The 26,253-nt window shown below is 37.6% G+C and overlaps 1 protein-coding gene across 1 annotated transcript; it reads right to left on the minus strand.

Moving 5' to 3' along the window:
* On the minus strand, positions 1–26,253 carry LOC129003203 (uncharacterized). The gene is made up of 12 exons (XM_054431490.1): positions 26,163–26,253; positions 23,616–23,813; positions 12,388–12,453; positions 10,039–10,221; positions 9,213–9,263; positions 7,711–7,899; positions 5,946–6,016; positions 4,863–5,443; positions 3,892–4,037; positions 3,152–3,301; positions 2,239–2,427; positions 1–1,055 (listed from the first exon to the last, which is right to left on the minus strand). The coding sequence occupies exons 1-12, from the start codon at positions 26,251–26,253 to the stop codon at positions 1–3; spliced, it is 2,970 nt and encodes a 989-aa protein (XP_054287465.1).

Raw genomic sequence — 26,253 nt, forward strand, 5'->3', positions numbered from 1 at the left:
TCAGCACTTAAGCGGTCTACACTGAACACCAACTTCCGTACACATACATTCCAGACATGGACCTGATAGTTCGGAGATGATCCGTCCAACCCTGTACATTCTCCCGTAGATGTTGCATCCTGCGAGTTTCAGGAGACCTGACGCAGCTCCCGGATCAGGTCCGGAGTGAGACGGAATAGTTGGTGCAACTTTGGAAACAACAGGTTTAGAATGAGTCGAAGGTTTTGCCGTTCTTGAAACACTTTTTGTAACGCTATGTTCAGTTGTTGTTATATAAACTGCAGGTCTTCTTGTTGTTTTTGTAATTTCAGTTACCACATGCATTTTATTATCATCTAAGAAACTATGAGTAGTCGTCTTAGGTAAAACACTTACTAATTTTGTGGAATTATTAATTTCTGTTAATTTGTTTATGTCTTCATCACTACGATTTTCCAACGATTGCTCGACCAAAGGGATACTTTCGTTTGATTTAATTCCTGTCAATGTTGGTTTGAGTTGAATTTTACTCTCCGGTTTACTTGTAGTCTTCGGTTTCTTAGTGGTCCACTTATCACTGTCAAACAAATAGCTGAAGACAGAATCAAGAGAAAACTCATCATCGTTTGTTTCTTCCTCTTTGACCTCTTTGTAATCGTACTCATCTGTTGCTTTTGTTGTTACTTCAGTTTTGTTCTTCGCTTCTACAGTTTGTGTTGTTTGAGTTGAGGTTTGTTGAGTTGATAACGTTGGTTTTACTGTTGTTGCCTCGGTTTTGAGTGTCGTCGTGGTGGTTTCTGGCAATGACGTTGTTAGGACAATGTTCGATGTGTTCTTTTCCTCTTCCATTGGTTCCGATGTAGTCAGTGATACAGGAGAAGTGCTGGATGTTTGGTCCCACAGATAAGGCATGATGTCTCCTATAAGGGAGGGGAGGTCAGGAGCCGGTTCTGTTCGGATGACGTCCCTGAAGGGATCCGGAGTCACAATCACATCTGCGATTGTGAACGGAGGATGGTGAGGAGCTGGGGTTGCATTCTCCACCACTCTGGTAGGGGACTCTATATTATTTCCATCTGTAAATATGAAAATGATTTTGTGAATTTAATAACAGATTGGTATATATAGTAAGAAAGAAAATAAACTTAGAATATGTTACAGTATGCGAATGTCTTTTTTTAAATTAAGGGCAATATGTTAGAGCATTATATTTTTAGATCGTATGTACGCTATAACGGTTCCTTGCCTCTTTTTGGCATGATTTGTGAACAGAACGGCAATGGCCCCATTTCCGTCAGCTACAGAGCCGCTAATGGTGCCACTCTGTTCCCAATTAATGCCAGTAACAAGCGAGGAGCCTCTTTGCAGGGTAGACGCGAACAAAGAAGCTTTACGCAAACAGCACTTACTAAAAACCTACCCTCATATATTGAAACTAGAAGCGATGGTCAGTAATATAAAATGAGATTGTGAAATTAGTTAGGTACTGAAAGATAGCCCATTGGCAGTGCCTAGGCCTGATACTATTGGGTTGCTCAATTATGAAGGGTTCGAAACAGTGAAATCGTAGAGACGTCTATTACATAGACATCCATGATGGCTAGGTCTACTACGGGAACCAGAGATGAAGACAAAGATGAACATCATTGACTTCATCACTTGTGTGTTGCTAGAATGAACATCAAACTTTTAAAAGAAACCAGGTTAAGTAAAACCCCAAAAATTCCTGTGGATACACTGTATATCGAACCTAATACTCTCACACAAGTCTAAGATTCTTATCTTTAGGTCAGAAACACTTAACTAAATAATACATTAAACAGTAAATGACAAAAAAGTAGTATTACAAAATACAAATGAAATGTACCTTACAACAGGTCTTTATCTTGATCACAGTGTTTTGCTTCATTTGTTGGAAGTAAAAACACCCTTGACCTCTTGTATTTTAGGTAATTTTATCTTAACAATTATACAAAAGATTTGAAATGTGCATGTGATAATCTCTTTAGCAGAGTTTCCTAGATGCGGAAGCTGAGCACAGAACGCAGACTGCGGAAGAAGCGATTTCAATGGGGTTCGCTCTGCTTCTGGGAATACGGTACAATTAATTATCTACGACTCGTTGCAAACTCCACTTTCCCTTCTACGTTTCTTAATTTCCACGCCTAGGAAAACCCAACTTAAAATTAAAGTAAATAAGTTAGTAGAAAAACTCACTCTTAACATGAAAAACACAAGCAATAAAACTACTGTACTCACTGCAAACAACTTTGCGACAGCATGATCCGGGTTCTCTGCTGTTAGAGAGGTGACATCCTGTATCCGGCACAGGACACTTGGGCTGTTGACAAAGGATCTTGCCATAGTAACAGACACAGAGGTCACAAGCTGACGGCTCCGTGAGCAGCTCTCCGTGGCGATAGGTGCGGCCGCCACTGACACATTTGTCTGATCCATAGAGTAAGAAGGATTAGAGAAAACACCCGAGAAACACTCCCTAGAGTAAGAAGGATTAGGGAAAACACCCGAGAAACACTCCCTAGAGTAAGAAGGATTAGGGAAAACACCCGAGAAACACTCCCTAGAGTAAGAAGGATTAGGGAAAACACCCAAGAAACACTCCCTAGAGTAAGAAGGATTAGGGAAAACACCCAAGAAACACTCCCTAGAGTAAGAAGGATTAGGGAAAACACCAAAGTAATATGATTTACTATTATTCTGTCATCTAGGATGAAGTTTGGATTTCATTATACTGTATCTTCCTGTGTTAACTTGCATTTAAACTTTATTGAAGCTCAAATGATAAATTTGGAGAAGCTCGTTCAATGTTATAGAACGATTACTGTACTGCACTTGAATTAATGAAAGTAATTTTTTATGTTTTTGTTGGATATCAGATAAAAAACACATTTTCTCCATTTCTATTCTTATGTATTTTAAATGAGTATCAGCTTTAAAATCTTATACTTGTTCTTAAATTGAGTGCAGCCCCCCATTAGAAAGTCTCATTTTGGGAAGAAAGTTTTTAACATAGTCAGGCTTTTTAGTCCACACCATATTTTTCATGCAGCATGTCAACAAGCTACATTGGAATTACATTTTACTTTTCCACACATAACTTTGCCATTTAAGAAAAATGTACCAAAGAAAACTGTACTTGACAAAGACATACCGTCGTCAGCAGTTTTGAAGGGCTCAGTAATGGAAGGTAGAGAGTCGAGGTTTGCAGAGCCCAGGGCTGCTCCACTGCTGTGGTACACCGTGTCGTACTTGGACTCGTAGAATGGTCCGTCAAGCAGAGACTCTTTGGGCACAAATCCACCTGGAAATTCATTACGTACATCAGTAACGATTGTGTGTATCTCAGTAATTAATTTGGTGATTTTAATCACAACTGAGGGAAGTTAGTAAAACCTTTGTTTGTACGGCAGAACCTCAATAACAAGACTCTCATGGGGAATATTGACTTGTCATCAAAGTTGAATTCTTGTCGAAGAATTCGATCTTGTCCTCAGTTGACTACATAAAATGTAACCCCAGTCAGAGCTGAAGAATGACAATAAAATAACCACCCTGAGAGGTGTTTAGTAGTCAAAATACAACAAATCATGATTGAAAGAAACCAAAAAGAAATAAAATTACAAATACAGGGCGGGATTACATATAAATGATATTTTAATACTTTAGCATTTTACATTCTCATAACTTTTTGTCATTTATGTTTGACTTTCCAACCAAATAAACAGTGAGATACATTAGTCATTGGACATTAAAGATTTAAGTTTTATCCTTGGTAATTTCTCTGATACAACTCTATTCTCAGAGTTAACCTGTCTATAAGGGCACGAAATATTAGCCATAGAACTATCAACCAGTTGCAATTGTTCCCATTTTTCAGATTTCTTGATTTACCTTCGGTTTCCGCAGGAGGTGAGAATCCGCTGGAGTGGGGTATCTCGTAGAAGTGATGTCCTTCGTCTGACGAATGAGACTTTTCCAGCGCGGGACTGTAAACTGGCTCGTCCACTACAGCATCTGCTGCTACAAACGGAATGATTCTGAAAATTGCATAAACTCAGTAAACCCTAAAAAGTGAATGTAATTTTGAAAAGGGGTTTAGGAAAAAGTATAGATAAGTACGGAAAACATTTTTAAAATTATCTAAACAAATTCATCAACACAAATTACCTCTCCTTGATTCAAATTCATAATTTCAAAATGTTTACATGCATGTTTATACGTTTGCTACCAATCGCCACATATATGGGATGCATTGCTACTGTCATTGCCACAGACCAAGGTATACAGTTTAATATTACACATCTAGACCGGGTGTCCCTTGGTTCACAGTACACGCAGACCATGGGCCAGTGATGCAGCAAAGTAAAAAACTGTTTTGCTAACTATCATATTACGTCACTAATCATCATATTCACAGACCAAGAGACGCTCATATGCGACGGCATTCTATGGGTAGAAAGCGGCTGTCGCATATTTGCGTCGCTGGTCCATATGAATGAAAAATTTAGTACTCTTTAGTACTACGTGATTTCTCATTTTTGTGTCTGAGCTTTGTTAGTAATTTTAACTACTTTTAACACATAGTCTATTAACTCAGTATTATTTGAAGGAAATTAAATTATATGATCCTATCCATCAAACCATCAGTAGACTAGACAAAGAAAATTTTCATCGCAATAAGTTTTTTTTCAATAATTTTGAGGGATTACCCAACAACATTATGTTCTTTTAAGCCCATTTATCCATAAGCAGGTACTTACTTATAGCAGCAAAACAAACTATTTAGGAGGGTGTTTTGTCAAATTGGTGCTGTCAGCTACTTACTTATTTTTAATTATTTTTAGCCTTTAGGTTTAACTTACCTTAAGTTCGGAAGAGACGGAGGTAGTGACGGTTCGTTGTAGTCGTAGTCGTAATCCTCCTCTTGGTTGGCAAGCTTGGTTTTATTGAGGATAGCTTCTATTTCTGTTGGCAGCAATTTATCAGGTCCTGGTATAGAGTTATGCTTGTCGATTTCCTCCGTTGTTTCATGGTTTTTTGTGTTGTTTGCTGAAGTTGAGTTATGAGAAGGTAAGCTGATTTGTGTCGTCACATCCTCTACTTTAACTGTGGTTTCTTCTTCTTTTCCTTGGGCGTTCACTCTTTCTTCCACGTCTGGAAGATTAGGAACTACAGTCGTTGAAGGAATCAATGTTGTGTCTCCTTCCGTCGCTATTGAAGTTTCAAACGTTGTTGCCTCTGTTGTTTCTGTCGTTTCAGCTTCGATTGTTGTCGACTCTTCTTTGAGCGTTGTTGTTTCTAGAGATGTTGACGTTTCTTCTTCTGCCAAAGTTGTATCAGCTGGCATTGGCTGTGTTGTTTGTATCAATTGGTCTTTGTTTCCAGAATGTTTCTTGCTACCAGTAATCGATCGCTCTGAGTTCACATGTAGATGGTTTTGAGTCTGCAAGATGTAAATAGTTTGAGGTTGCAAATATAAATTGACAATGGTATTTTCTAATTTGAACTATGAATAAAGTACAAAATACTTCATATTCATTATTTATTTATTTACGGTTACACCATTTTTACAGGGTTGACATGCTGATGATACAATTACAATAAGACTTGCAGACAGCATACCTAAACAAAAAGATCTCCTGCACTGGTGGTACTTATGGTACTTATTTGCCACCCTTGTGGTACTCTAGAGAAAATAAATAAATTGAGATAAAGCTTGCTTTTGCTGCAATGATGGTAGTTCATAAAAATCAATTAGTGCCTAATAATGCACCTCCAGGCACAATTATTAATTGTGCATAGAGAATAATTGAAAGATTCTAAAACATTTGAAAACTTGGAGTCATACTTATTGTGTGATTGTTGCCCCACATTGCATACACATTATTTTCCTAACTAAACACTTATATAAACTTGATTCTACCAGAACAATGTTATTCTCTTACATTTAATGCCATCATGTCTTCTCCTTCATTGTAAAGTTGGTCCTCTTTAAATTGAAGAGTGCTGTCTCCACCTGTAGATAAAGATACATTACTTGAAACAATTAATTAATTGTGCAAGTTTTTAAACTGTCAAAACATTGTAAAGACTCTCATGGGGATTAGATAAGAAGTGTTATCAAAGTTGACTTATTAACGAGGTTTGCTGTAAAATGTGATTAGGAGACGGTTAAAATAAAGTCTAGGCGATTTGAAAATTACTCTTGTTATCAAGGGTACCTTAATTAATTGTTATCAAGGGTCTTGTTATCAAGGTTCCACTGTACACATATGGAAAATCATTATAAGAGTTCCATTTTTGATGGAAAATGTGGCCCAAAATCAATCAAGCGCTTGTAAATAAGACTAATTTCTGAGTATTAATTGCTTTAAAAAATCTGAAAACATAAGTTTGGAAAATTGCTTAAATGTGTTGGGTACCGCTTCTATAAGTGATAATTAAAAAATGTTCATAACCGTTGAACAGTCACAGTATTTACTTCTAAAAAAGAACACAAAATTTGATCAAAATTATTCTATAGAATAGATTAATGTCCGCACTAGTGAGTACTATGACTTTCCGCAGTACTATCCTGATAATTAGACCATTTCGTTAATATCAAGGCAAAAGTGTGGTTCAACAATGTGGTAAACGAATTTCAACTTCTCTGATTACCTATACATTGTAGGTCCCTTAGTTGCCATTAGCTGTACGGGCTATTAACAGCTGTGTCTAAGGAATATGTCGACCGTAGTCACTAACAAGACTACAAGATCGCGCCACCCCTACACTCATTCCCATTCATACTTGGCTTATAATACCTACTTTGTATGGTCACCATTTCAATTGAAAAGTGTTAAAGTATCACTGGTATAAATAATATAATGAAATTCAAATCCATCTTTGTTGGCTTGGTTTTAACAATTTTGTTTGACTAAAGATAGAGATGCAACAAAAATAAAATTGCTTATTTCAGTAACTGACCCAGTTGTAAAGCAAAAGTCAAGCAAAAAATAGCTCGACAAACATTGTTTTATGGGATTTGTTGTATATATTGTATAAATGCTGCTGATGATATGAAACAGCATAAAAATGACTATGTTTACACCTTCTGGCATACCTACCTGAGAAGATTTTAATCTATAATTGAAAAAATAAGCTTCTATATTTTTTTAAAGTACTCTATTACAAAAATTACTGTAACACAGCTAATAAAATAAATAAAAGTAACTGTATTACAGCTTAAACAAAGAAATATTAACCTTTGCATCAAATTTTGTTACTTTCGGATCAATCTTTACATACACAGCAGGGCCGCTTTTATAAATGGGGGCCCAGGGAGAAAGAGGTTTTATGTCTGTTAGGGGCACAAGGAAGAGAAAAATTCCCCAACAAGGGAGGTGTGGGGGACCGAACTGGTCTAGTGGTTAGAGCACGGGACTTCGGTTCCAGAGGTCCTGGGTTCAAATCCCGCCAAATCTCCAATGGATTCTATCTAATGCCGCAACCCTTAGGTCTAGTCTGAAAAACAATTCCGAGCTCGTGCCTAGCGTCCTAGGACAAAAAAAAAAAAATCAAGGGAGGTAAGAAGGCCGCAATATATCTCTCAGGCAAATAGCGCCTATCACACACAAACCTCAGGCCTCATACAAAGGCAAGGGCTTACAGTACAACTGGTAATGGCTATGGTTTGTAAAACACTAATGTAGCAAGCGCTGTAATACTCACTGCAGTTGTAGCTTGTAGGGCAACAATGGCCTGGAGTTACAACAGGTACACATCGTCGATTGACCGGTACAGAACAAACGACCGGTTCGCAATGCAACCGGCCCTTTAGACAGTAGCAGTTCTCACAGGTCTCACCCTTATTTGGAATGAGCTCACCCTCTGGGTACACGTGACCATCCACTTCACATCCTAAAGCGAGTACAGTGTAAATTAAAATAAATTTTATTCAAAGATGTTAGTTTTACTTGTACCTCTTAAATCTTTTATGAATCTGAAAAAACGTTCCTTTTTCTCAAAAAGGAATTAGACAAAATCCCCAATTCCCATTAGAGTACATATTCTAAATTTGTATGTACATTTGATCAAATAGCTACTACACAGAGAAGCAAGGTACAGAGAAAACATGCTTATGGGACGACCGTGCGCTTGAAAGCGCTGAAGCTCTGGTATGTTGTGCCAGATATAAACTTGTGGTGAACTAGGAGGAGCCCCAAAAAGGGACTGTGCAGGAATTTCTATCGCACAGGGCACAGGGTCTTCCTATACTGTTAGCGTTGTAGTACATGATGGCAAGGGGGGTGGTGTTGGACTTTGCCCTAGACTCAACTTAAGTGGACCATTAAATGTTTCATCTGTACCTTACTCCTGTGTGTTAGTACTATGTAAATCTAAATAACTATGTAAAAGAAGTTTTACTTGGAGAGTCTCAATTTTTCTTGTATCTCAAATCTTATATAAATCTGAAAAAAACTTTCATTTTTCCTAGGAGGAATTAGACAAAATCACCTATGCCCATTAGAATAGATGTATGGTGTTGTATATAGCGTAAATAACTACTCAACAGAGCTCTGACTGTTTAATAATTTTGTGTGTCCCAAAGTATTTGGTACATATTGTTAAATTGTGTCTGATGATTTGGCTATGGCATGGAGTGTGGTAGGTATTTTCTGCAGTCAAAAGGTATCACACTTCTGTGTGGTGTAGATTACCATTAAACCGATGAAGGTTGTGCAGTTAGGACAACTAGAAGGTAGATTCCCCAATGTTCTATCTCAAAGAACAAATTTTAAATTTCTTCACTTCAAAGGCATAAAGAGGTGTTAGAACCCTTAAGAAATCTGTCTCCTTGTTAAGCAAAATCTTGATCAACTCCCAGAAAGGAGGGGAATTGTCACCATTTACCACCGACATTGCACTGTCTCACTAAGTGTTTTATTGTGTTCCTTGCTACCGTACTTTTGTTGGGTTATGCATATTAAATCTAGCTAAACCTGTACACCTTATTTAAAATTTTGACAGTGTTTGGTCAAAGGCTCTTTGAAGTCATGTTTTGCATTAAACTTTGTCAAACTTACCTACTCTACATTGCTCTTATGCTCATTGCCTCTTAATTGGACATAAAATCAGGCCTGCCATAGATTGAAAATTGGAAGCTTTAGCTCTGTTGTTGGTACGTATAATACAAATTACAGTTTTTTAATTAATTCTTAACCTTAACCTACCTGATCTTGGGCTGTTTGTGGTAGTAGTTGAATCACTTATAGAGTTATCACCTGAAAAGGAAAAAGAATGTCAGAAAACTATTTGAGTAGCATGATGATCGAAACATTTTATAACAATAAAACTTAAGTAGTCTTTAAAATATCTGAAAATATTATTGTAGGATTCACATAGTCTTGTTTGTGTTGTTCTAAATGCTGAAAAACAAATAACCTTTTCCTACATTCACCTGACAAAGTGGGCTTCCTTACACTGATTATAGCACAGAAAGTTATAATTGCTGCATTTACTCACTTTTGCCGCAGTCCAATATTCCAAACAAACAACACAAAAAGTTGACTTTTTTAGGCACGTATACGTGTACTCTTGAAAATAAGTTGGCAGCACTTAAGGATACTACGACTACGATCAACGATCAGCTGATGCAACGTTTCTCGTTTCGTTCAACGCTTGGATTATTTAACTAACCTAAAATCGTGTTGTATAGTGTTTGAAAGACTAAGTATTGCTATGCTTTATAGAGACTGTAGGAAAAATAGCGCAAATCTCCTTTGCTGCACTGGAGAAACTTTACACACTCGCCTGCGGCTCATGCAGCAAAGTGCCACTTTGCACACTAGTTACACAAACTATTCATTTATTATTAAGTGATACCTATTTATTGGTTGAGTTAACACCATTTTGTCTGCTAACCTTGAACTTTCATAAAGTAACAATTGAAAATTCAACAGTATTTTATGTTTTACATCTTTAGCACTAATAGCATAACCGTGTAAATTCAAAAACGTTAAACTTCATGTAAAAGTTCAAGGAAAAATATTTACTCACTACAGTTGTACTTGGTTGGACAACACGATCCTGGGGTGTAGGTTGGTGTGCATTCTGAATCCAACAGCAAACACTGGGGTTTCACACAGTGCTGTTGGCCCTTGATACAGTAGCAGTAATGACACCTGGTGGATGAGTCCATGGCAGACCCCTCCGCATAAACTGTGCCATTCACTGTACATCCTGGAACGAATGGCTGATTTGAAATAACAGCACTCAAGTAATGGGAGCAAAATAAACACTTGAGCCCGGTGCTCAGTAGCTAGGCATTCTTAAGGAAAATACATCTTTCATGGAAAATGTTTGAGTTGAATTTATCTTCGGAAGTTCTCAGGGGTAGGATTTCGACAACATGGACCCCTTGTGGACTGGCAACTCATAGGAACCCTAGCTAACGCCAACATTACTCCTATTTTGTTCTTCTAGGTTATATGATCAGCATTTTTCCTCTTTTTGCTGATCCATAATTCTCTTCTCTTTCCTACTGAAAAACTCTTCTTCTCTTCTCCCTTCTTTTTCCTACTGAAGAACTCTTCTTCTCTTCTCCCTTCTTCCTCCTCATGTTTTAGCTGAAACTCAGTGGTGTCAAGCAACCCATGCCAAAGATCTGAATACCACCGGGCTATCTAGCGGGAGTGAGTTTTGAGCCTCTAGGATACCAGGTCTTTGAGTAAGCCCCTGGGGCTCTGCCCGAATTCAACCTTGAATTCCAAAGCAACTCCAAGGAATATCATGGCACAAAGTACAAGATAAACCAAATCTCGACACAGCTCTTAAAGATGCGTCGCCAATAAACCATTAGTTAGCTCATCCAGATCCCATCAAGATCCCACTATAAAAACAAGTACTACAAGAACAAAAGAAGTTTGTGAGAGTATCAGAATCTCATTTGTTCTTGTACTCCTATGTTCTTCCTAGACGGGAAGAACCTCTTTTTCTTACCTTTTATTTTATTAAAAAGAAGAGTAGAGTATTTTATGAAGACGATAGAGTATGAAACCGTGATCTTGCCAGATTCACTGGTGAAAGAGGAAGAGCTTCTCAGAAGTTCAACACTAAAATCTACATGGGCACTTACAGAGCAGCTGAGTCAACTGAAGATGAAAGAACCCAATTTCACCTCTGCTTAGTGAAGGAAGGTCTTAATCTTAGGCTCCTTACATGAGGTGAAGAATATGACCCTGCCAGGTGGCACTGAAGAAAGAATAAGAAAACCAAAACAGCAGAGGTAGGGGAACATTCGGCCCAACTGTGACGAGCAGTTTTTCAGTAGAAGGGCACTCATTCAAAAACCATGGCTTCACCAAGGAAGAGTTGTAGGTCTGGGAGAAACCAACGTTGGTCTATCACACTTCCCTTAGGAATTTTAGAAAATGCCTTCTTGAAGGAAAGGAAGTAACCAAATCAACCTTAAATAGAGACCTTACTGTGTTATTAACAACCTGGGGTAAAGACGACAGAGAATGATGGAGCATTAGAGCAGTAGCAGGGAATCTCCTGCATTGAGATAACTTGAGCTTTTAGTGAAATCAACGAGTGTGAAAATTCAACAACTCCTAGGTTGTGATGGCAACTACAAAACCATTAGATGAAAACACACCAATCCAAGAGGTGAGGCAGATTCGCCAATATTGTAGCTGATGTCATGAGCGCAGAATACCAACCTTCAATATGTCAAAGCAATGGGTTTCAGAGAGGGACTGAACATAAATCTATACAAGAAAAAAATAAATTGTATTTTCTTCCCAAGGTAAATTTTTGGCTTCACGCACCTGGGAATGTCAAGTAAAGTCTTTTCAATTATTTTAGAAATCTTTCCAATTTCAATTATTTTATGATTTCAGCTATAGTTACATAGAAAAAGTTACTCAAACATTGAATACCTTCGTCCTTTAAACGACAACTAAGCTCATACAACAGTCACCACAAAACATTTACAAGATGTTTTTCTCTAAAGAAAAAGACAGTAGTTTCTTCTCTCTACCATTCATTCATCATTCAATTGCGCATATTAAAATGGAAATGAGAATAATCTTAACATACACCTTCGAAAACAGAAACGCAATGTAGAAACAGGTCTGTACAAGATCTAGTATTAGGAGAAGATTGCAGGAGGCGTAACTGCTGTTTTCTTGTTTCACGTTATAAGTTATCCCTTGTCGGATTAAACAAAAAAATACATTAACAAATATTAATTTGTGGTAAAAGAAGTGTAAATGTACACAAGTACATAGCCTGCAAATTGAAGTCCGCACAGTAGATTTAGATTAGAAGGCCGAAGTAAAATTCTTGTTTGATTTAAATTATGAACGGTAAAGTCCAATATAGTTACTAATAAAGTTTACTTACCATTCAGCGAGTTTCCTCCGTCTACAAAGTCGTCAGACAGTCTTCTTCTGTTTCCTTCTTCTGGACCTGAAAATAATTTTCTGATTATATGGGTATCGTGTTATTTAGTTATTTGCCTTTTCATCATACTGCAGCAAATACAGCCGTTTTTAATACATGCGCTGCGAGTCTAAAAGTAGCTAATATTATTCGCTATGGCTCATATTGTTGTATTGTTGTCAATAGTTCGACGTATCGAACTATAATGTACCCAAAAAAGTAGACACAGTCGTAATAGACGAACTGGCCGAATCACTTTCTAAACAGCTGATTATTATTGAAACCAAGACTTTTTGGGAGGTTATCTTGAACAAAAAGTACTTATGTTTTTCAAATTAGTTTGTTCAATAATCTTGCAATATTACGAAAAATATAGTTCATCATACAGCCAAAAGGGTCCAAAGAGTAACTTTTACGCCCTAATGGCGAATTCATCATACTGCAGCAAAAATAGCCGTTTTAATACATGCTCTGCGGGTCTAAAGTAATTATTCTTTCCCTCCCGTTTTTAAGGAGTAAAAGTCAGCTGTTGTAAACCTCAGATTCGCCTCGGACATTAACGTGCGCTCGGTTTGTAAGAAATCACTTTACGCCCTAGTGATGAAATATACAATCAGGCCGGACACTTTTAGGGGCACACATTCTTGATATATTTATAGTTTGTCCAATGTCCCGTGCGCCCTGGAGGATTAGAGCGACCCTACTCACACACGCGCAGCCACACTCACGCGCACGGTCCGGCCGACCCGCCGCTAATGGGTTTTCTATGAATCGCTTGCTAGCCCAAGTGCTACAACATCACATTTTTATATCTTTTAATTTCATCCAATTTGTATTTAAATAACTAAACTCTGAATATTATTACTTGCAAAATGAGTCCAAACACGATACAATTCTGACAGCTCTAAGTGGTTTTAGTTATTTAAAAATTTAGAAAATTAATAAAACGGGGCTTTTATTACGTATTTTATATTGTAATAACCAAAGGTCCTAAATTAAATAACAGTAGTCAGATGAATAACGTGGAAACAGTTTACAATTAATTATTATTAATTATTAACTTACATTCCTCGCGTGAGTGTTTTCATTTGGTAGTAATGTCGACAGGTAAATCACAACAAATTTTACATTCTCAAGCAAGAACAATAGTAGCTTCAGTGATCCAGTACTTTTATTTAGAAAAAAATAATATGGGTCCTTTGAAAGATGTAAAAAAGGTTTTGGAAAGAGTGTCGGATGCATGCAATGTTCCATACGGAACAGTTAAGCGAATTAACATTCAACTTAAGGAAGAAATCGTGTCAAATGAGACAGAACAAACGAGTGAAGAGCACGCCGACGTTGAAGAGGCAGAGCAACCTACACAAGATGGGGCAAATGTTACTAGCTCGAAGAAAAGGCGCATTTTGATCACCACGCCGCGCAAGAAAAAGCCACGTACACCTCGGAACCGACCAGTAACTGAAGTTGATGATTTTCAGAAATCAGCCATTCGTCGCCACATCATGACTTTCTATGAAAGGAAAGAAGTGCCGACCTTGAGAAGACTGCAGGGATCCCTCCAAGATGCTGGACTTTTTAATGGCTGTAAGTCATCCTTAGCCACAGTTTTAAAGAGTTTAGGATTTGCCTACAAAAAGTTCAACAGTAGGAAGGTGTTAATGGAAAAACCTGCGATAGCGCTCAAAAGATGCCAGTTCCTTCGGAAAACACGCGACATGGACTTAAAAAACACGGTGTTCCTGGATGAAACCTGGCTAAACGAAAACACATGCCATGAAAAAGGATGGACAGATGGAAGTGTCAGAGGAACATTGAGTGCTCCCCTTGGGAAAGGAAGACGCTTAATAGTTTGTCACGCGGGGACTCAAGATGGCTGGATTAAAGCACCGCCGCTCGTTTTTCAGTCTTGCAAGACCGGAGACTACCACGAGGAAATGGACTCTAAGGTGTTTGAACATTGGTTTTTCAACACATTAATCCCCGTGTTACCTCCCAGCAGCACTATCATTATGGACAATGCACCATATCATTCCAGGGTGGAAAATAAGGCTCCCACATCGAGTTCTACCAAAGCAGAGATGACCAACTGGCTGAATGATAGAGGAGTGTGTTTCCCGCAAGACCTGAAGAAGCCTGAGCTGTACAATGTCGTGAAGCTGCACAAACCCCCGCACCCGACCTACGTGATTGACTCAAAAGCAGCAGAGCTGGGATTCAAAGTAATCCGCCTTCCTCCGTACCATTGCCAGTACAATGCTATTGAAATGGTATGGGGGTATATAAAAAAATATGTGAAGGATAGAAACCAAACATTTAAATTGAGTGATTTAAAAGTGCTATTTTCCGAAGCCGTATCTGCTGTGACACCTGAACTGTGGGGAAAGTACGTTAAACACGTGAAGAATTTGATGGAAGAGGATTGGAGAAGTGAAGGACTCAACGACTTGAGTGTTCGTGAATTTGTCATCAACTTGTGTCCTGGAGATACCGACTCAGAAAGTGACAGTGACAGTAACGCCGAAGACGAAGACTTTGGATGTGCAATTTTAGAATAAGTAAGTGGGCTTCCTTACTTTATTTTAAATTAGCAAATTTAGCTTCCGTATTTCCATAGGCAAAATGTATTCTTTTGCTCTACATTAGGTTGATGTGTAACTCCGTATGGTTTCTATATTGCATCGTCTAGGATTTTGTTTATACATTTTTTGACATAGATGGACCAAAATGTACACTAAATGTAAATATGTATATAAAATTGCTATGTCTTAAATTAACATTTCCGTATTGGCTTAATTTGTCTAAAAATGTAATCCAACAAGCTTGGATGGCTATGTAGATACGTATGCTGATTATTTCCTAGGTGTTTAAATTCCAGTGTCTAGGATTTTGTTTATTTATATTTTGGTATACGTTACATTTTGTAGGAACGTATATGATTGCTAAATGTATATATCAATATAATGTTGCTATGTAAATATTTTGACACACGTTTATTTATTTTTTGACAACATTTCGGAGGAACCTATATGGTTGCTAAATGTATATATATGTATATAATATTGCTATGTAAATATTCTCCTGTAAGTTTAATCATGTTATTTCTATATTTTAACTTCAGTTTGCGTGATCTGTAATCTAGTTTAATTTTTAATTTTCTTCCGTATCGGCTTATGAATGTAAATTGTATAAAAATGCAATCTCTTGCTTTTAACTGGATGGTAGATACGTTTATGATATTATTCCCTTGGTATTTATATTGCTCTAGAATTTTGTTGTAAATATGTACGCTATTTAACGTTGTTATGTAAATCTGTTAATATTTGGTTTAATTGTATTATTTTTTTTCTTTATTTTGCGTTAAATAAATTCTCTACAACCATTTATAAATAGTCTAAATTATTATTTTACAACCTACTGGCCCTAAAACCACTTAGAGTTGTCATAATTGTACCGTGTTTAGACTCATTTTGCAAGAAAAAATTTCTAGATTTCATTAATTAGAGTAACAAATGAGTAAAATTATCAATTTTAAAAATATGATTTTGTAGCACAAGGGCTAGTTGGTGATTCATAGAAAACCCACTAGCGGCAGGTAGGCCGGGACTGGCCGGGACGTGCGAGTGTGTGTGTGTGTGAGTAAGGGTCGCTCTAATCCTCCAGGGCGCACGCGAAATTGGACAAACTATAGAGTTTATAATGCATTTAAACTGAAGCAATTATTCTTTTAATACATAAGAATATATGGTTTTAAGCTAGTTGCTCTGAACGTACTCCCAACGGAGTGAGGACGCAGAAGAGTACAAAGAAATTCTGGAGAGGTTCAAACTATAGTCTGCATGATGAAACCTGTCTCCTGATCCTTCGTCTACCTGGGACTAGCCCGGGCCTTACACCATTGGCGAGTCCCCAGGTACACGAAGGGGCAGGATACATGTTCTATAATACATAATATAGCCACTGAGGATGTAAAAGCGAAAAGTGTGACAGCAATCCTCAATTGCCAGACGGTGCGGTTGACGCCAAAACTCACCATAAGTAGACCTAATTAATTGTGTTTTTTTTTGTCGTATAGACTAACCAGTATATACTAAGCCCAACCTTGGAATTCTGGACGTCTACATGGTGTAACCTGTGGAGATTTTAATTACGTAAATATACTTATCTACTGGCTTAGCTCACGACCCCTTTGTGTAAAATTCTAGCAAATTGTTGTTGGCTTTTGCGTTGCACCCAGAACAAAAACATATAGACACTAAATTATCTGCAAATTGAATATGCTCGTCTAGAAGGATAAGATTGTTGATAGGAAAGAAAAAGAACTTTTACCCTTTTAAGAATTTAAATCGTTCTGCACAAGAGAACTGTGAGACCGTCTGTAGACCTGTCTGGACACCCTGAAAGTCACCGGAACATCCAAAGGTCACTTGAATTAAACGTCTCCGGAATTTATTCTCAGTTGTCATCATTGGAGAAAGTAGTCAGTTTCCATGAATCGCTGGTGCAGTACTGGAATGCCTGGATCATTCTTGGATGCCACTCTAAACACAAGACGTATTTTGTTCACAGCATTTTCTCCGCGTCTCTTCTTTCAAACAAGGTCATATTTCTAGTTTTCTCTCTCTTTGGAATCGCGCGTTCAAACAGAAGGATAACGGCAAAGTCTTCGTGCGCTGCATTTTAAAAGGGAACTTAACTAACGTGTGAATGAATAGGTATAATGGTCCTTTACACTAAGCATGGGTGGAATATTCAGACTGAAGACTGCAATTGAGGTTAAACTACGGCATCGTCTTTAACCTTCTCGTTGCATCCAAGCTTTGATTCGAATGGAAAGTGGAATAAAACTCATTGCTGCATCGTGTTGCAGATTCATGTTCTATTTGTGTTTGTTGTGTTGTTGTTGACACGAAACTTGTTAAACATTCATAATGCAATCTTTTAGACGAATTCCAAAGGTACAGAGCTGCATGAAAGTACAGCAGGGATCATTGTCGAGTTCCATTCTTCTGCTATCAAAATGAATGTACTGAAACCATAATTATTAGTCAACCTTTGAAATGATGAAGAGAATTATGATGGAATGCTATGAAAGTCTAATCTCTATTTCAATATTACTACAATAGGCTTTCATCACAGAAATCTCGATACTTTAAACTACTCTAAAACTGTTCCTGGTGTACTTCTCCTTTCAAAGATTTACATCCAGTTTTTGAGTGTAATGAACTCGGTTCAATTGAGTCCCTGGCAAAGGGAGCTACTGAAAATTAAGTTGATTTTCAAATCTCAGTTAGGTATGTCATGCCAAACCGAAAGAACAAAATGAAACAAAATCTTTTAGTAATTTCCTACCTATATATTGTCATACATATTGTATGACAACTCAGAAATATCCGTTCGGATGGATAAAAGTAAAACTAGCAACCACTAGAACGTTTTATCGCAGTACTTGCAATGTTTCAGATTACTAGATACTAGTTGAATTCAGCAAATGGGATGTGTGGGAGGTTCAAAGATGCCGACAGGAAAATGTAGAAGAGAAGGATGGAGAATGGCAAAGGATGGAGTGATGGATAAAGACGGATGACTGATCTCTGAACAAGTTGATCAGCTTCACAGCAAAAACTGATCATAATTCCTGATCTGGCTGAATCCAACATTGTAGGTATAATTTTCCTGCAATCAAAAGTCGGGCATCCTTTAAAGGGCCTGATAACAAAGTTGATGGAAAGAATTCGTTGCAGCAAAACTGTATAGGCCTACTTTGTGATCTTCCCGTGTCTTTTTTAGATTCTAGGCCACACAGCTTGTAAATTAAAGGATATTTCACAGTACATCGCCTATGAGATACCTATAAATTATAAATTTTACTTGATATCCACAGCTTTTTAGATGGGGGATACCGAACCTGTTAACCACCACATCATTTGTGGGGTTCAAATCATGCACATTCAGGGAATAAGTTTCACGCTCTTTAAGCCGGACCAGACGATTATCCCGTTTGAGACAGTGTGCAATCTATTGATTCCCTTTACACGGTAACCAATCATATATTCAGTGGATGGAATTAGATGTGTATACAAATATATGGTTATAATTTCAACCCCAAGATAATAGTTTCATATTCAGAGGGTTTGTAACACTGCTCCTAAGTTTTCCTCTATCAGTTGAACTAGAGCTACGAAAGTTATAGTTGAACTAGTAGTGAACGAAGAGCCACAATAACCACACTATGGAGTGATTAGGGACAGGGATAAATTTCTCATCATAATCTCCAAAAGTCGTCATCGAGCATTTTATCGGACAACAAAGTACTTCTTGTCATCCACCTTGATAAGCCAGCAAATAGCTAATACGAATAAGAACTATTCGCTTTTCATGTAGACCATCAGGTTGACCATATTACAGTAGTTAACGAATATTTTTTGACACATCTAACCACTTAAACGAAATAGCGTGTGGCGTAGACTCAAAACCCTCAACAAAAATATTCTCCAACAGTGGCATCTTCTTTTCCCGATGTCAAGCGTTCTAATGAATTTCAAAGATCGCTCAGAGCGTATAATAGTCCTGCAAGATGAGTGTGTGAGCACGTGTTTCTGTCAAGTGTGTGAGAGATTGTCAGTGTGTGTGTGAACGAGCCAGCCGTGGGAACCAAGAGTGGCGGTCTCTCGTAAAACTAGTATAAAGATGTAATGAATGCAAACGGCTCAGACCGCTATGCTTTGTTTGCCGACCATTACTTCGACAGGCTCGCACACGCGCAGACACACACGATGCGCGCACACGCACCATCCGACCAGTGGCGTTGCTTGGTTAAATTCTAGGGGGGGGAGAAGCCTCAAATTTCCCAACTGCTTAACATAGATTTCCCAACTATTTTTTATTAAAAAAAATCAATTTCTGTACTATTTTTAAAAATCTACAAATTATTATACTACACTGCAGTCACACTCAATTCAGTATTTATTAACTTGCATTAACAAAACATAGCTAGTTTTACATGTATACAAAATTACTCAATTCAAAAAACGTCTAAAACTTCTACCAATTCATAATGAAGTTTTATGACTTCAAAAACTTGAATAAGTATTGTTTCAAATCCAAAAAACTTTACAAACCATTGTGGTAGCAGTGTAAAATTTTAGGGATATAAAATAAGCCTAGTACAAATTAGTATAGAAAAACAATATTTTATTACAAAATAATGAAATTACAATACTTTTAGAAGTTGATATTAAGATCAACACTTTAACTTTCATAAAACTTACAACTAGGCCTAAACAAGTTTGTAATGATGAAATATTATTATCAGTGTTGTGAATAATATTATTCTAGTCTAGAAAAGAATAAACCTAAAATAAGACTTGTATAAAATAAAAACGTTCAACTTGGTTGATAATAAACTTATACATACAATAAAAATGTTAACCTTCATCTTCATCAAACTAGAACTTGGACAAAAATCAAACTCAAACGTGAAAGTCAAACATCAAATTTTAGGTTATGTTTTGTCTATTGTCTATGTAGATCTGTTTCAGAGTGATTAGTTGATTCATTTTTGTAAATTCTTAATTAGGAATGATAAATCACTTTTGTAGATTTTTTAGATAATATTCAGAGAATAAATATTTCATTTAGGTTATTAAAAATTAGAGTTTTAAAGGCAATACCGATATACAAAACCTATCTTTAATGTTATTTTAATCTACCTATTAGCAAGTACTCCTGTCAGTAAGCCTGCTCCAAATACTACAAAAAAAGGTATAAAATATAGTTTATTTGACTGACATGAAAAATATTTTTGAACTTCTTGTAAACACTAACAAACAACATAATTGAACTGAAGAGCTACGCCGCTTGCACTTTCAAAGTTCAAACTCGCAGTCTCGCAGACGAACCATTCAGAAAATCATCAACACAGGACAGGATCAAGGTAGCCAACATACGTCCAATAAGGAACAAAATTTCTCGTAAACGAAATTCCAACAAACTATACCGCTAATTGGTTAACGATTTCTTAAAATAAGGCGTGTTTAGCCATGGTTTAGCCTAGTTTAATCAAAGTTAAATTAAATCAAAGAAACATCAAGTTTATTCGTCCAAGTCAAAGAAATTTTGATCTTTGATGGATTTTCGCAAATATTTTTAAATTTTATTTAGTTTAAAAATATATTTTTCTTGTATCTGATTTCCCACCTGTCCCAACTCGTGGCAAGGAAATTCCCAACTTTTCTCTTTCCAGGATTCTAGGGGGGGGAGGCTCCCCCCCCTACCCCCCCCAAGACGACGCCCCTGCATCCGACCATCTCATATTCACCTTCACTGACTCCGTAATGTCCAAGTGTCTATTTCTTGTCAGGCTTGAAACATTTTTTCTTTTCAGTTTAAGTGGGTAGCTCACCACTGGGCGATTTTGTCCGCCTTGTGATTCAGAAGTACGCTGGTTCGATTTCAAGAATCAGTAGTAGTAGTCAGTAGTTAGTATTTTGATGGGTCGAAACTAGACAAAGATGTCCTTCATTGGGTGATCAGCTTTTTTGCTTGGTAATTATCTTAATCCAATCTAAACTCACAATTAATATTTAGCCTAAACTTTAGGGCCTAAACCACGCATAACGAAAATTATGCCACCATTTGACTGCATTCAAGGGAATACTACTGGGTTTAAGTGGTTTTATATATTTGTATTCCAATAAACTTTCATGAGAGATGTTTTCAATTTTCAAGCACTTTCATGACTTTTCCTATGTCAACGATTCATCACCCCCAATCCAGGGAGTTCTAACTTGGATGTGTCCTTATTAGTGAAGGACCCTCTCCGTCATTAGAAGATGTCCGTTTCAATCCGAGTCCAAATAATTGAGATAATAGCCTTGTTACTGTATAATATCAATTGGTTCATGAGCTTGAATCATTTCTAAAAGGCTCTACGACCAAATGGTAAAGAATAGTTGATTATAGTTTCTATTCATGTCAAAGCTTCAGTCGAGCAGAAAGTATTCTCAGGTTGGACTTTATTCCTCAGTATTTCAAAACTCGATGAGGTTGTTGATGACCGATACTGCCGTAAATTTAAAAATAAAGATTAGCTTGGTTAAGCAGAAAATCCACTTAGATATAGGTTTGCTGAGACCATTGGCAAAGTTAGGTACATTCCGAAACAAAATGGGATTGCGAAAGTAAACATTTAAGCATACAGGTAGAACATTTTTACAAAATTCTACCTAGCTTTACAACACTGGAGTATAACAATTGCAATTGATTTAGGTTATAGCTTTCATATTATTATCAACGAAAGTAAACCAACACTAATATTCTTCCAGACAAGAACCAAGAACGCCTTACAGAATAGGTTGAGGAGTATTAAATGTTGAAGCGGAAATTTGAATGGGCGAAACTAATTTTCTCATTCGCCAATAATTGTCACGGAGGCTCTGATAGCGAATCGAATAGAAGTATTGCCATCACAATTGTTCACAATAATAAAGGAGCAACAACCTTCTTGTGCGGGGGCCTTCAAAGATAATTGTAAATGATCAAGGATTGAGTTTAGGATCAAGTGTCACCTTTAAAGAGGAAACAAACTACTTATCTAGATGGCTGCAATCTAGCGATTGTTCACTGTTCAGTGGCTCATAATTAGTTGCAGTAAAACATCAATCTAATGAGACAGTTAATGGAAATACCGTCGTTGGATTCCTCCCCCGGAAGATGATATTTTGCTCTCTAAGTGTATCAAGATTGTTGGTAAGTGATGGATAATTATTCAAAACAATATTAGGCCTATTTTGGAGGCAAATCTACATATCGATGAACAATGGAACTTCTTCTATTTGATACCTTCTCTCAAACATACGTTTTGTCATCCCAATGAGACAACACGGTTTGGAAATCATGGACACAGACCTAATTAGTTCACAAATGACTTAGTGAATGAATTAGTTCAGTACTTTGGTATTATACCAAGCACACCTAATCATTTTAACCTAACCTAACCAAACCTAAGGGTGGCTATGTTTTAGGGTTAAGTTAGGTTAGGTGATATATAATAAAATCTTGTTTTGAAGCCAATTTATCGTTGTGGTCGGTATAATACCAAAGTACAATGAAGTCATTAATCGTACAAACTGAATGATAACAAACGTTCCGTCTGGGCACGTCCCTTGAGGGAGATTCGAAGAAGCGATGAAACAATGTAGGTACCGATATTGTTTGTAAGATTCAGATGTTGCGTGAGGTCTGTATTCGGTTTTTGCCGACTGTCGGGCAGCTCACTCGCATACAGATGTCCCTTGATGGGAGGCCATCTTGGGATTATTTCCGCAAAGGTCTAGTTGTAGCAATTACGACACAGTAGGACAAGTTGCGGGAACGATCTTTGCTTTGCTCTCAGAGGGGTCTGGAGTGGATAAACCAAAATCTTATTGGTCTTTGTTGTGGTTATTTCTTGTTACTTTCTATGGTTTTACGCTAAGGTGTTGTAATTTTTGAAAGTGCTTGAATGAGAAGGTTGAAACCTTCAAGAAATTTTGTAAAATTAGGACAGTCATATTTTGGTGTTAAAACACCATCGTCAGCTTCAGGTTCCTGAAGAGTTGATCAGTTGTAGACATGTCAACGGGTAAACACAGTACGGCACGACAAAAATTACGAAAAGTACAAAAAGAGACAATGTAACATTTTAAAAACAGGCCTGATCCAAACCAAAGCTGACCGACAAAATCAACTGTGATTTAAATCTTTCGATGACTCTTTTTGTACTTTTCATTTTTGTTCGTGCCTTATTGTGTTTATCCTTTGACGATGTCTACAACTGATCAACTTTTCAAGTACCTGAAGCCGACGATGGTGTTTAAACACCAAAACATGTTGAGCTGTGACGGGGTTATTGTAAGTAATTTAGTCTTTCATTATGTCCAACAGCTCAGGGGCTACAACATAAATAATTTTAATTGTTGAAACCTTCCTGATCTTGTCACTATGTATCGTCAACCCGACTTGGAATCAATCCAGTGACCTTAAAATTGATTTTAATTCGTGTAAATTATTTGATTTCATCTCATTTCCACAAACTGCTGGATTGTGTATTATCTTTGATCAAACACGAAAGAAACCCATTGATCTCCGTGTGTTACAAAGTGGGTGAGTGGTAGACAAATATCTTCTACTTGTTTTCTAGTACATACCTTGATTGCACACGAGCCTTGGGCAGCACTCAGTTCTCCTAGTGAGGACAAGGCATCCCCGTGGTGGAGGGTGTGGCAGGGGGTTGCACACCCTCAGACGACACACCAACAACCCTTTGGAACACCGACATCTCACACATGGATCAGCCATGGTCACTTCCGAGCCGTCTGCATAGTCCTTCCCATCGTGTTGACATCCTGCACAAAAGAAACAGGTCACATGTAAAGATTTCAATTAACAGATTTTTGGAATGAAATCCTAACTCACTGGGGATTGCTACCATCCTTTTGGATGAGTTTGATAGAAAACTACTTGGGTAAATTGATCTTCATCATCATCATTCATGACCCCCCCATATGAATACTGTTTTGAGGACTTGGTTGGGTGTCATAATTTTAAGGGAGGAGAAAATGCTTATTGTCATTAAGTTTATATACACAACCATCTTTTTTTCTCAAGCCGGTAGAATTTTCTAAGGAGTTATTGTAAAGAGTACAAATCGCTTTAAGAGAAAATGGCCTAAGCCCATTTTGTCAGAGTAAGGGAATAGAAACCGTCCCTCCCGCTCCCAAGTCTTCATGGTGGTTCATACCCTTTATTCGAATGTAGGTAATGAAAGATGTCCAAATACTATATGTGGTGTACAAACATACGGTTTGAATGGGCCAACCAATCGATACCTCGCAAACATAGATAGTTACGCCTGCATGCTTCATTGAGATTAATTTCGGGAACCTGCAGATTTCGGGAACGATCCAGAAGGACTGAGGAAGTAATAAAATACTCAACTGGATTGAAAAAACGGTAATTTGGGTTCCCGTTGTCGATGTTATCTTGCAGGGTGTTCACCCGGGGAACAATGGTTCTTCCAATTACTGCGATAATTACCCATGAGGCCCTGCGGGGTGATGACGAGCTTCTAGCCGTGACGTCATTGGTCATGGCTTGTCTTCGAGATCACAATTGTCGTGCTTGTAACCGATGACCTGGTGTATAGCAAGTTGTATTTATATTGCTGTTACTGGAATCAGAAGTGGATCAGAAGACCTCAGCCAACTGGATGATCACTATGTCACATCAGGCAACCAATGCACAAGTGTAAAACGGGGAAGTCAAATATTGTTGCTTTGTTACTGACTAAGATTAGCTGGTGTCTTTAGTCTGGAAATAAATTATAATCCTAATGAATAAGACCCAGCTAGGGTCTAGTTTCGAAACATCAAAAAGCTACTGACTTTTCTCACGAACCAGCAGCTTTCTGCAACATTGCTTCCGTTTCTGAATCATTGTGAATCGAAGAGATTCTTGTGGCTAGGAAAAGTAGAAATAGTCTTTCTGCCACACAATTTAGGTGAAATATACTAGCCTATTCAACTCCCAGCCCATACCCTACATTCTTCTGATTTGAAAATTCAAGTGCTACCGTCCGTTTATTCTGACATCTTTTCAACGACACCGTACTTGGTGAGAGCTCTTTTGATTTAAAACGGGTATTTTGATAAGGATTAAGGGTGAGAAGGGAATTGTGGACTAAGAACCAATAGTGCGATGTAAAACAACATGCTACAATTCCAAATATGGATATCCACTACCCTGTCAGCATAACGGAACAAACATAGTCTCATGTCTTACAAGTTGTTGAGTGGCACCGGATGTGTACATAGGCGCCGGATATTGAACTGTAACCAGTCTTCCGTTAAAGAGGTGTGAAGAGATTAACAATCGTCTGCTAAACTGAGCTGATAAGGAAACAGTGAGTGGACATAAATAAATTAGTTATTTATAATGGACAATGAGATCTTGTGTTTATGTTGAGAACTTCATTAAATTTATTTACTCAAATCACAATATTATTTACTCAAATCACAATATAGTTCAGCCAAAGCCAACAACGTATTTAGCGCTTCGCTTCGCCTCCCCTAATTTCGAATATTTGACTTGTAACTTTACACCTGCCCCCCTGACTGACGTGACGTACCTCCTCATCTAAAAGTACTCTTCTTTAGTTTAGTTTTAGCTACTCGGAACTCACAGAAGATTGCCCTCCTCCTTTGTAGTTTAATTTGTTCCAAATCTACTAGGGGTATTGATCGTATATATCATAAACTCACTACAAGTTCTCAATGCAGTATTCATATGGGGGATTTGAGTAATTCATTTGGTGTCATCATTTCAGAGAGTGGACTATACTATAAGTTTTTTTCCACAGCAGAACTCAAGCAATCTTAAATACTTATTTGTTATTTGATCTTCTCTTAGGGATTCTGTTGCAACAATTTATTCAACCTTCTCTGGTCCATCTCTAATCTAAGAAATCCTAGATTTTCTGGATAGACAACGAAGCTATAAGACTTTCAAAACAAATCCTTTATATCGACCATTAACAAGAGAGCGGAGAATATAGACGAAAGACTCCCACAATCACTAAGGTGGTCGGGGAGTTGTTACTTTGTATATAAGGAACCGGTCGCACTCAATTTTGTCGTTGTCGTGTAAGAGGCGGGGACTTAAAGCAAACAAGTTGAGGAGATAATGCTCTCTCACACCTCCACACTCCGGGCCCCGTTGACCGTCTTCTGCATTTTTTGCCCGCAGTTGTTGGAAACGGGGGCCCTCAGGGGTTCGCACTTGGACCAT

This window comes from Macrosteles quadrilineatus, unplaced genomic scaffold (genome assembly GCF_028750875.1).
Source record: "Macrosteles quadrilineatus isolate MER2022 unplaced genomic scaffold, UCM_ALF_1.0 Scaffold_1__1_contigs__length_201487025, whole genome shotgun sequence".
Classification (NCBI taxonomy): Eukaryota; Metazoa; Arthropoda; class Insecta; order Hemiptera; family Cicadellidae; genus Macrosteles; species Macrosteles quadrilineatus.

Excerpts from the sequence above, each read along its gene's own strand:
- LOC129003203 (XM_054431490.1), bottom strand. The coding sequence starts at position 26,253 with ATGGTCCAAGTGCGAACCCCTGAGGGCCCCCGTTTCCAACAACTGCGG. Across the intron at positions 10,222-12,387 it reads CGGAGGAAACTCGCTGAATG|GATGTACAGTGAATGGCACA; the intron begins GTAAGTAAACTT and ends CATTCGTTCCAG. Across the intron at positions 5,444-5,945 it reads AAGACATGATGGCATTAAAT|ACTCAAAACCATCTACATGT; the intron begins GTAAGAGAATAA and ends TACATCTTGCAG.